We start from the raw sequence: 11354 nt of genomic DNA, 5'->3' as shown, positions 1-11354 counted from the left end.
CAGTTATTTTTTATATTTCCCTTAAAATATTTCAAAATAATGTTTATGTTGGGATGGCCTTATTCCCTATGAGCTTTTTTACCCCATGGCTGTGTGAAGTTTTGGTGGGATGTCTGCGAGGTGGATTCTAACAAAGAATCCTCTACCAAAAGTGTAAATTTTACTCAGACTGCCAAATTAGCTGCCAGTCAATATTTATTCGGCATTAATTTACCGCAGTTTAAATTAATACTCATATACAATCTGGATATTATTCAAGGCTGTCACTCACTGTATAAGTCTAATGAGCCACAAACCAGCCAACCCATCTCCTGGCCCCCCTTCCATGTGCAATAATTTCTAACAGCAAATATTTGCACCTATACAGGTGGTTATAACAAATATTAAGTTTTCATTAGATAGCACTGAGACAGTCATAAATAAATTTCTCAAATATTGGGCTAGCTTATGTCCTGCCTTGTGTGGGAGGGAATGGTTGCAAGGAACCCTTCCCCACCTCACTTACTTCCCTGTGCTGTGGAGAGGGACAATCCCTGTCTTTGTGTTCAGAGGGCTCAATTGTGCAAGGTGCTGAGCTACTCCTGGTGCTAAGCATTCTCAACTCTCCCTGAAGATAATGGGAGCTGAAAGCTCATAGGTGCTGGAACTAGGGTGCAGCAGATGCTGCTGCACACCCCCCCCAAGCTTGAGGTCATTTCCATTATATGCAGAGTTTACAGTTTGGTTCAATGGCTTTCAGCACCCCCACTATACAAATTGTTCCAGCACCCCTGTGAAGGCACTCAGCCCCTTCAGGGGTGGTTCAGTACCTTGTAGGATCAGGCTCTGGGAGCACAAAGACTGCTCCAGGACAATGGCTGCAGCTGTCACAGTGTCCCCAGAGGGGATGGAAGGAGATACACGGGGCCATGGCACCATCACCCTACACTGGCCAGCAGAAGAAGAGCACATGCTGCACTGTCACAAAAGATGTAATAGTGTCTGTACTACAACTCCCTTCTGTGGGCTGTGATTTATAGCCTCAAATTAATCCTCTTAATAATAAGCTAGGAGTCTTTATTTTTACTTCTTTTTGGAATCTGGTTCAGAAATGATTAAATGTTGATTGTAAGGACCTGATTCATTTCTGATTGAAGGGAATGGGAGTTTTGACACTGAAATCAATAAAAAAAGGATGTGGGATAAACTCCATTTTGGTGTTTTAAACAACATGTTGTGGACAAAGGAAGTTCAGAGGAGTAGAAAAGATTGGAATAGTCATTTTATATTGTAAAAACAAGAGCAAGCCTGTAAAAGACCAGGGTGTAGGTAGTCTGACCTAATGGTTACTGCTGGGCTGGTGGTACAGAGTCCAGGGGTGGCCATGAGATGATGGTAGGTGAGCAGGGATCAGAGTAGTTGTGAGGGCCAAAATCAAGAGGCAAAAGTGAGGTTCAGAGTCAGACTGGGGTCAGAGACTGAAGATCAGAGAGCAAGGCAGAGCTGAGAGAGATTAGGTCTGAAACCACAGCAAGGCAGAAGTCTACATGGCTTTCCAGACAACGTCCTGGGTCATCCTTCAGAGTTAAATAGTAAATATGGGTGAAGCAGAGGGCCACAGGATGTTGTCACTCTTGCTCCTTTGGGTGGTACTTCCTGAGGTGCCTAATCTCCACAGTGCTCCTTGGATGTGGCCCTGCCTGGCCTCCTGGTGGTGATAGGGGACCATCAGCTACATCAGGGTCTGCAGACTTGGGTTCTAGTCCCACAGGTCCTTACATTACCTCGATCTTTCAGGGGTGCCTTTCCTCCAGGTTGGGTCTAGGTCCAGTTGGTCTTGATGAAACCTTTTTACCAAGTCATGGGCATGGACATAGACAGCAGATTCCCAGGAGTGCTGTCAAATCCATAGCCCTCCCAGTCTATGGGGTAGTACAGTCTCCCCTCTGCACTCTAGAGTCGAGGACAGCATGGACTACATATTCCTCATGCCCTTGGACCTGGACTGTGAGGGTGGCTGTTTGGACCGGTTGGGAAAGGGATCCTCTATGTAAGGCTTCAAGAGGGATACAAGGAAAACAGGGTGTATCTTGAGGGACCAGGGACCTGCAATTTGAAGGTAATGGGGTTAATTGCTGACAAATCTGGAATGGTCCAAGGAACTGGTGGTCTAGCTTGGAATGGCCTGTTCATCTGGACATATTTTGCCATGAGCCAGACCTTTTGGCCCCCTGCAAAAGCTGGGCCTTCCTTGTGTGAATGGTCTGCATACCGCTTGTAGTCCTTTTTTGCATTTTCTTAAGATCCTCCTGGATATGATGAATCCATTGGATCCAGTCAGTGGCTACTGAGTTTGAGGAGGCCTGGAGGTGGCACCCATAATTTGCAAATAAGGGACTCCGCCCTGCAGAGGTGTAGTGGGCATTGTTGTATGAGAACTCAGCGTAAGGCAGGAGGGAGGACCAGTTCTTCTGAGAGTCACAGATTCTAAGGCCAGAAGGAACCATTATGATCATCTAGTCTGACCTCCTGCATAGCACAGGCCATAGAACCTCTCTAAAATAATTCAGATAGCATACCTTTTAGAAAGATATCCAATCTTGATTTAAAAATTGTCAATGATGAAGAATTGACCATGACCCTCGGTAAATTGTTTCAATGATTAAATACTCTCATGGTTAAAAATTTATGCCTTATTTCCAGTCTGAATTTGTCTAACTTCAACTTTCAGCCATTGAATCGGGTTATACATTTCTCTGCTAGATTGAAGAGCCCATTATTAAATATTTGTTCCACATGTAGCTACTTATAGACTATACTCAATTAACCCTTAACTTTCTCTTTGTTAAGCTGAATTATCTTGTTGATAGTTGACAAAGCACCTTAGGTATTGCTCTAGTACTTCGTTCACTTTCTCTGTTCACCCATCTGTCTGGAGGTGGTATGTGGAGGAGGTAAAAGCATGAATGTTCAGTAACTGGAGCATTTTGCGCCAAAAGCATGAGACAAACTGCAGACCTTGACCTGAGATGATATGGTCTGGAAGCCATGGAAACTGATAACATGCACCACCAGGAGTTGAGCTGCTATTTCAACAGAGGACAGGTGGTCACAGGGGATGAAGTGCATGATTTTGGTCACTTGGTCTATGATGGTGAAGTTCACCATCAGGCTGTCAGAGTCAGGGAGTTCCACTATGAAGTCCAGGGTGATCAAGGCCCAGGGTCTAGGTGGGGTCTCCAGGGATACTATAGTGCTGAGGGGCTTAACATGGGGTGTCTTGGTGCATGCACACAGGTCGCAAGTGTGAACATAGGTCTGAACTTTGGCTTACAGATGGGGCCATCAGAAGCCATGGGAAGCCATGTGGAGAGTCTTAAGGTGGCCAAGATGGCACATCAACAGAGTGTTATGGCAGAGGTGAAGCAACTCCAATTTGGGGCACCCCAGTGGAATGTATATGCGCCCGTCAATGTATGTTACACCATATATGTAGAACATTGCATTTTGGTTCTGGATTGTTCAGACTGTTCTGTCACATCCTGAGCTAATGGGTCACCCCATGAGGAAGATTGGATTAGGTCAATTAGGTTTTGTAGCATGGCACTAAGGAAGTTATGGGGTTTTAGGAGGCAGGGTAGTTCTTGACTGGGCTCCTCGCTCTCTTGGTAGTATTTCCCCTTTTGGGTAAGGTGTTGGTCTTCCCATTCTTGGTTCTTGGGCAGTAGGTGGTGAAGAAGTCAAACTGAGAGAAGAATATTGCTCCACATGAGCTGTCTCTCGTTCAAGGCTCGAATCTCAGAAAGATATTCAAGGTTTTTATGGTCAGGTGTCAGGCTCTCTTGAAGTGATTGACCTACTCTTTGAAAACTGATTTAATTATGAGCAGCTCCTTATCTAGTATGTCATAATTCCATTCTACAGGGGTGAGTTTGCAGGAATAGTGAGTACAGGGGTGCAGCACTTGCTGTGGTCTGTGCCTGAGAGAGTACGGCCTCCATAGCCACACTGGATACGTTAGCTTCCGGGTATGCTAGAAAAGGAGCAGTGTAAAAGTGGCGTTGAGCTGTTTGAAGGTGTAGTGAGCTTCAGGATTTCAAACAAATATGATGGCCTTCTGAACCAGGTTTTTCATAGAGGCTATTTGCCCTGAGAAGACCAGAATAAATTGTTAGAAAGAGTTCACAAAAGCTAGCAAGTGCTGCAACTCTCAGGGGGGTGGGGGGCACTACCCAGCAGTGAATGGCTTCCACCTTTTGGGGGGTCCATCTTAATGATCTCCAGGGAAAGGGTGTAGCCTCAAAATTCTGTGGAAGATTGGCAGAAGGTACACTTCTCTAGTTTCACATCCAGGCAGTGCTCCTGTAGTCTTTCCAGAATTGAATGGATGTGGCAGCAATGCTTCTTGGGGTCCTCTGAAAATAGAAGTGTGTCAGCAAGACAATTGATTGTGTAGTGGTTCAGGATGTCTCTAAACATATCATTTACAAATCGCTGAAAGGTCACTGGAACGTTAGTCAGACTGAATGGCATTACTAAGTATTCGCAGTGTACATAGTGGGTTTGGAAGGTGGTCTTCCATTCATCTCCTGCCCTGATGTGCACTAGATTGTAAATCCCCCAGAGGTCCAGTATGGTAAAAATTTTGGCGGACTGCATGCAATCAAGCAACTCTGAGATTAGGGTCAGAGGATAACAGTTTCAGACCGCCATTTGGTTCACGGCCTGATTGTGTACACAGAGGCATAGCGTTCCATTCTTTTTCTTAACCAAAAGGACTAGAGCCCTTGCTGAGGGGGAATGTCAGATGAAAAACTTGTCCAGGGTGTCTTGGATATATGCACAAACGGTGTCCTGTTCTGGCTTGGACATTGCATAGATCCATCTTTAAGGGACCTTTGTCCAAGGTTATAGGTCTATGGGGCAGTTGTAGTCTTGGTGCAGAGGTAGCATGTCTATATTTTTTCTTTTAAAAAATGTCTCAATAATCCTGGTATGTATGGGAACAGTGCCTACTGGCTAACTACTGCTGTCTGGCGTCCCCCCACAGGTGTGGTCATCGTTGATTGAGTGCAGGAGTCTGGGTCCAGAGGATCAGAACTGAAAATAGGTAGACGGACTCTCTTCAGCAAAATTCAGGCGGGAAGCTAATCCTCTCATTTTACCAGGAGATGGAAGGGTCATGATGCTCAAGACAGGTGATATTGAGAATCAGGGGGAAGTGTGGAGAATGAATCACATTCAATTGCAGCACCTCCTGAAGGTCTTGCAGTATGGCTTCTAAGGGTACGGTTTCCTGTGTCACCAGCCCTGAGGACAGAAGTGATCCATTAATTGCCTCTACAAGATCTGGCATAGGCTTCAACTGGTGGTGAATTTGTAGGACTTGAACAGCTTTGGCATCTGTGAAATTATTGGTGTCACTCATATCTAACTGGGCACACTGAGGGAGACAGATTTGGCTCCGTCCAGTAGCAATATCAGTACTTGGAAGTGTAGGGAGGACCTGCATGTGCTAGATCGGATCTCCACTGAGGGCCTGAGGGATGATACTCGTGTCATTAACATATTAGGTTGCTGTTTTTTTATATTGCACAAGCATTGTATGGAAATAAAAAGTATAAACAAAAAGTATATACAGATATATTTTTATACAGGCTTCCAGTATGTACTGATGGCCTGGTAGTGTTTGTACTTAATGCAAGATTATCAGCTCTCGCTAAATCCTCTTAAACCTCCCCCCCTTTTATTTTAGTAATAATCCTGTGTGTGTTTTGGCCCAGTTTTGGGGACTATTCATTATTGTATTGTTCATAGATAACTCATGTTGCCATATGCTAAAAATTGTTTGAGGGTTATTTCTACAACAAATAAGTAAGGGCTTTGTTCACAGCTCCACTAAAAGATGTAGAAGGTTGCCAAAACAATTGGAATCTGGCCAGGCATATTAAAGTGGGACAATTGGCTCCATTATATGCCTTCCCGTATTCTCCACAGATTTTACAGAAGCTCCTCCACCATAGCTGTACATATCTAGTCTACCATGTGTATCTGGGGCTAAGATGGGGCCTGGATTGTTGGACAAAGAAGCTATAGCTTTCCTCAGCATGTTCACACCAGCTGAGCCCATGGATTCCAAATTGGAAATCCAATGGAGAGTGAATGCTACTTTAAGTGTTAACTCATACGGAATATTTTTTGTAGTTACTACTATACTGCAATGCATGTGGGATAATGATAACATGACTCATGAAGGAATAAAATATTCCATTTTAATGTGATAAGGTAAAGACTGTGATAAGACAAATGATAAAACTTGTTTGCATACCAGTATATGGAAAATATCTGTTTCAGAATACAGTAGGCATTTCTTTTAGTTGCTGTAAGACAATGTTTTTTTGTTTTGGTTATTCAGGATTGCATCATATTGTGATGGAATTTAGCAGTACTTGAACTGGCCCAATGCACTAATCTCTGAGCATAACTGGTTAGAAGAACCTGAAGCAACTAGAAAATTGTCAGAGCTGGAATTAGAGAACATTTTCTTGCTACTTAGTGATAGAACTACTTCATTATACTATTTCTTCAAACTGCTATTGTTGAAGTCTAAACAGTAATCTGCATTGAAAGTTGCTCAATTACATTTTTAAGTTTTTAGCGATACATTAAAACAATTTCTATAAAAATTTAAAATTAAGAAAAAGCAAACATTTGGCCTATTAAACAACTAGTGCACAATTAAACATCTAACAAATCAAGGTGCATATACAATATATGACAGAAGATATGTCAAGGTGGATCATCTTTTTGGCCAAATATGCTTTTATATAATTATTGCATCAAATTCCTTATTTTTGTTTAAAGACAGCTCAGTGTTATTGAATTGTATTGGATTGACAGCCGTGGAGTTTGAAGTTCTCTGTCCATAGACTAGTTATAGCATGGATAGTGGAAGAATGTCTTGGCCAAGCTGCCCTGCCAATATGATTACACCCTAATTTGAAGAGACCAATTCTAGGAAAGAGAGGCTTTCTTTGTTTTTCTTGTCAATTCAGATGAATTGACCCCTTTTGAAATGGCCAAAAGAGCTTCAAATTAGGGTCATTTGTAGTGGTGATTTTTCTGATGTGCATTACTGTGTGAGTCAATTAATTGCAAAATCACTTGGTGATGCTGCAGGTTTAATAAAAGTTTACTTCTGTAAAAACACTTTATTTCCAACAACAAAAGTGTAAAGTACACACAGCAGGATGTGCACCTCCTTGTCTCTCATCTCCAGTTTTAGCAGCCTCAGTGACCCCGATTCCATTAAATGTGTGTTTTCAAATAAAGGGAGAGCCTCAGGCTATTTATTTATGCAAATGTTTAACTCAGATACTGCTGGTAGTTTCACTTAGAACTCAGGGCTCCATGCCTAATCTGATGAAAGACCTGCAGGTGCCGCTTTGGTGGAATAGGCTTTGAACCTCTCACATTGTACTGTGTGACTGTGGTTTGCATGCACACGATGTAATATGACAAAGTGCCACTTCTCATGCTATTCCATCGTGCATCTTTCTGTGAATGTAGAGCCTTGCTACCCCAGGAAGTATTCCCTTCAGAGTAATCTCTCATAAAATGTTTCCCGCTTGTTTTCCTTTCCTCAAAACAGTATGAGAGAACCACAGGAACAGCTTGAATAGTCTTCTAATAATACGAGCACACGTTTCAGAACAAATGATTTGAATGGGTTTACTTTGTACGTCCCTCTCCCAAAAGGAAGCAGAGAAGAAAGACTTAGTTCTTGTACTTCTCTGCTGATCCAGTGCAGCCTTCTGGGCCCCATCCCCATTCATAGAACAGCTTCCCTCCAAAACAAAAAGACTGGATAGCCCTGACTGCACAATCTTCCTTCCCCAGCCCCCCTGGTAACTCTGAACCTCAGGGGAGTCGACCCCTGGAGATGCCCTGAGTGGGTGGGTGCTAGAGCTCTTGGTTGCTGGGGCCACCCAGTGTCCATGCTGAGGGAGCCTCCTGCAGGCCACGTTCCCACAAGCAAACCAGGCGCCGCAGCCTCTGAAGCCAGTGGCAGCAGCTTCCCTCAGGGGTCCCTGATGTGTCCCGCTATCCCTAGGCTGACAGTAAGCAACGACCCCACTTCCCTGTGGGGGGCTGGCGCCGGCCATAGCCATAGCGCTGATGGAATGGAGAAAGAAGCTCGGCCAGCAGGGGGCAATGAGTCCTCCCAGTAATGGCCTTTCTATAAAACGCGTCCTTTCCTCTCTATGGTTACCTCTGTTATTCTCGGGGCGGGGCCCGGCAGGCAGCCTGGGCCGTGTTGGGTGAGGAGGAGGAGCGGGTCAGGTGCGCTGACGGGGATTGTAGTTCGCTGCGGCAGCATTTCCCCAGCACCGTGAAGGGCAAGCGTGCTGATAATGGACTACAAATCCCAGAATGCACCAGGCAGCAGGGGGCTTGTCACGTGACGTGCAATATGGCTTCCCAGTGCCAGAGGAGGCTGAAGCCTGCGAGTAACAGGGGCTTGTGAGCGCGCCCGGCCCGCGGGCCTGAGCAGCGCGGAGCGGCGCGGACATGCAGAAAATCAAGTCACTGATGACCCGCCAGGTAAAGGGGGGCGGGGTGTGAGGGGCACAGCTGGCTGGTGGGGGAGTGTGAGACCCAGCTCCGAGTGGAGGTGTGGATGAAAGAAGGGCCACAGCTGGGGACTCTGCCTCTGTAGAGGGGCATGAAAGGAGGGGGCGCAGCTCCTTATGTGGGGAGGGATTGCGGTGCTGCGCTGGGGGTCAGGCGTTGCTCCCTAGGGGATTGTGTGGGAGCATTGCAAAGAGGGATCGCGTGTGGCTCTTCTTCAGGGGAGAAGTGGATGAGGCTTTAGGGGTGAATGTGACTCTGTGTGCACATGCTGAGCTGAAGAAATGGTGCCACCGGTCTCTGTATGGAGATTCCAACACCGATCTCAGTTTGGAGATTGTATCTGAGAGCATAGAGGCCTGCGGCCCAAGGAATGCTGATGTGTGTTATATTGGGGCAAAACTGGGGTGCTGGAAGAACTGGGTGTTGCACTGGCACTTGGGAAGAAAGCACGTTTAATGCGCTTCAGAGATAGGCACATATACCCAATTTCCCTTTTTATTAGCACTTTGAACCCCAAATAAATTTTAAAAAGAAGGTCATTAAATTGTTTATTCTGTCATATTATTTGTTTCCTTTTTTACAGTACTGATCAAAAGGTATCCTTTGAGTTCCCTTGTTCTCGTGCAATTTTTACCTAAAAACTTTCTCTTATTCTAGTGTGGTTTTGTTCCCTAGTTAACATACGTGTTTGAAAAGAAGGGGTTATGGCAGGATTTTGAAGTAGCATTGAAAGCGTTTATATTTAGAGCACATTTAAACAACTCTTGAAAAACATTTGAAGACCTATTCTGGTATTTTGAAGGTCTTTGTTACCCCTCTTTACTTTCTATTGATTATCTTTATAGTTCAGATAGTCTAATGCACATTATAGTCAGGTTGTTCACAGGTCTGTTTTTTTAGAAATACTTAAGCCAAGTTATGCTCCCATTGATTTCTGGAAATCAGGCTGCTTTTACCTTTGTGCCTAACAGATTTGGAAAATATGGCCTAGCACAAAAACCAAAGTGTTCAAGTTAATGGAATGTCAAAAGCTCTGTGGAAGATTAGAAAGGGGAAGGAAGGGTAGTGTTATATTCAGGCTTGTAGTTCAGGTTTCTCAAAGCTGTGACGTGTACTGGAGACAGCCTCCATAAAGCGTCTGGGACATTTTTTCAAGCCCTGACATGAAAGGTGAATCTGTGGTACTCCTATGAGCCTCACAAGTAATGTTCTGGTGAGAAACCCAGCTCCCCTCATATACCTAGACCTTGGGAATGGGGAGGATGCTAGATTTCTACTGAGGTTGTTACTGTTGCTTGAAGGTTTCATATTAGATCACCCTCCTAAGAGACATCTGATCAATCTGAAGTGTCTCTTCTGCTGAGAGTTTCCTGGCCCTCACCCCACACACAACCCAGCTCACTGCTGTGAATGAGGCAGAGGAGACCTCTATTATTCTGTTTGAGCTCCAGGTTACTGTCGGTTTAGGGAAGGATTCTCCCTTCTGTATTCCTTCTCCCAACTCCATTGTTTCCCAAGTCCTCTTCTCTGACTAGCTCCTTTGCCTTCATCTATTCCTAGCTTTTAGTAGTAGCAGAGTGAAACTGACATACCTGGCTATTGTCAGGGTTCTCAATACCACAAGGAAAAAAATCAATCTTGTTGATTTCAAACTGTTGCTGTTTAGGAGATGCTTTGGATGGCAGTAGAGAAGCTGAAGCTCTGTGTGTGCAAACTCAGGAAGACAGCAATGAATTAAGTTTCAGAGCATTACTCATCTTCTCAACCATATAGGCTAGGTACCCCCCTGAAAGCTTAAATTCTCTAGAAATTAAAGGTTTGGGCTCTTCCTATGCCACTCACGTGGGAAATTTTTCTTTCCCTGATGAGTGGATTTTTCAAACTGGGTCCAGAGTTGTTCAATAATTAAACTGAAGCAAAAGGACACGTAGAAAAATAGTTTGATGTCAAAAGTACTGCAAGGGGACTTCTGTAAAATATATACATTAAGAAAGAATGGTGAGAATATGAAATCATTCTACAAAAAAAATTCAGTGTGTGGGGGTAAATGGAATCTTAGTCCAGTGTTAGAATCTTAGGAGATTTTTGTTCCAGAATTTTTTAAAAATTTTAATCCTGGGGCAAGGAATGATGTGCCCACCTTATTACACAGGAGGACCACAACCTTGGATGGACCAAACAGATTCTACATATTTAAATAAGATTTAAAGTCACCTGTATTGATTTATATTTTAAATTCCGCTTGCTTCATGTGTATTTAGATAGAAACAGCCTATAAACAGTATTGTCTATTTACACACTTTTGTAAACTAAAATGATGTAAACGTGACAACAAATGCTAATGAATCAACTGTAGTATATTGTATTGAAGCAGGCTAACAGACTTTATGAAATGCTTCAGTTGGCTGCGTATGGCCTGCGGGTCCTAGGTTGGGTATCCCTGACCTAATCAATATCATTTCTCAATCTTTGGGAAAGCTTGAGGTTCATTTAACATTCAACGAAAACTTCTAATGGTGTCATGCACAAGCTGTAAGCACTGCTAAAATAATGGTGGGGTAAAATGGATATCTCAACTTCTTATTTTTCAGCTACCATTTGGGGTTGGTTGATATTTTGAGTCTTGGCCTCATTGAGGTGAATGCTTTTGGTTGGTGATGGCAATTGAAATGGAGGATGTGTTTGGGTTTCCAAAGTCCATAATAAAAACGGACAAGTAAACCTGCAAAAACTTATTTTTT

The 11354-nt window shown here is 43.8% G+C and overlaps 1 protein-coding gene across 3 annotated transcripts in view; it reads left to right on the top strand.

Annotated features, from left to right (window-relative positions):
- The first annotated feature begins 8462 nt into the window (after positions 1–8462).
- The window catches only part of VPS50 (VPS50 subunit of EARP/GARPII complex), a 166128-nt gene continuing 163236 nt past the window's right edge, over positions 8463–11354 (top strand). For all 3 annotated transcript variants that reach the window (XM_067562199.1, XM_067562198.1, XM_067562197.1), the window contains exon 1: positions 8463–8583. In XM_067562199.1, coding sequence (XP_067418300.1) covers positions 8551–8583 — 33 coding nt within the window. In that variant the 5' untranslated portion in view covers positions 8463–8550. The remainder of the gene's footprint in view (positions 8584–11354) is intronic.

The sequence above is a fragment of the Emydura macquarii genome, unplaced genomic scaffold (assembly GCF_026122565.2).
Source record: "Emydura macquarii macquarii isolate MOO-44397 ecotype Brisbane River unplaced genomic scaffold, CSIRO-AGI_Emac_v2 contig_2422, whole genome shotgun sequence".
NCBI lineage: Eukaryota > Metazoa > Chordata > Testudines > Chelidae > Emydura > Emydura macquarii.
The sequence above is the reverse complement of the archived record's forward strand: the minus strand, read 5'-3'. Positions and strand labels throughout refer to the sequence as shown.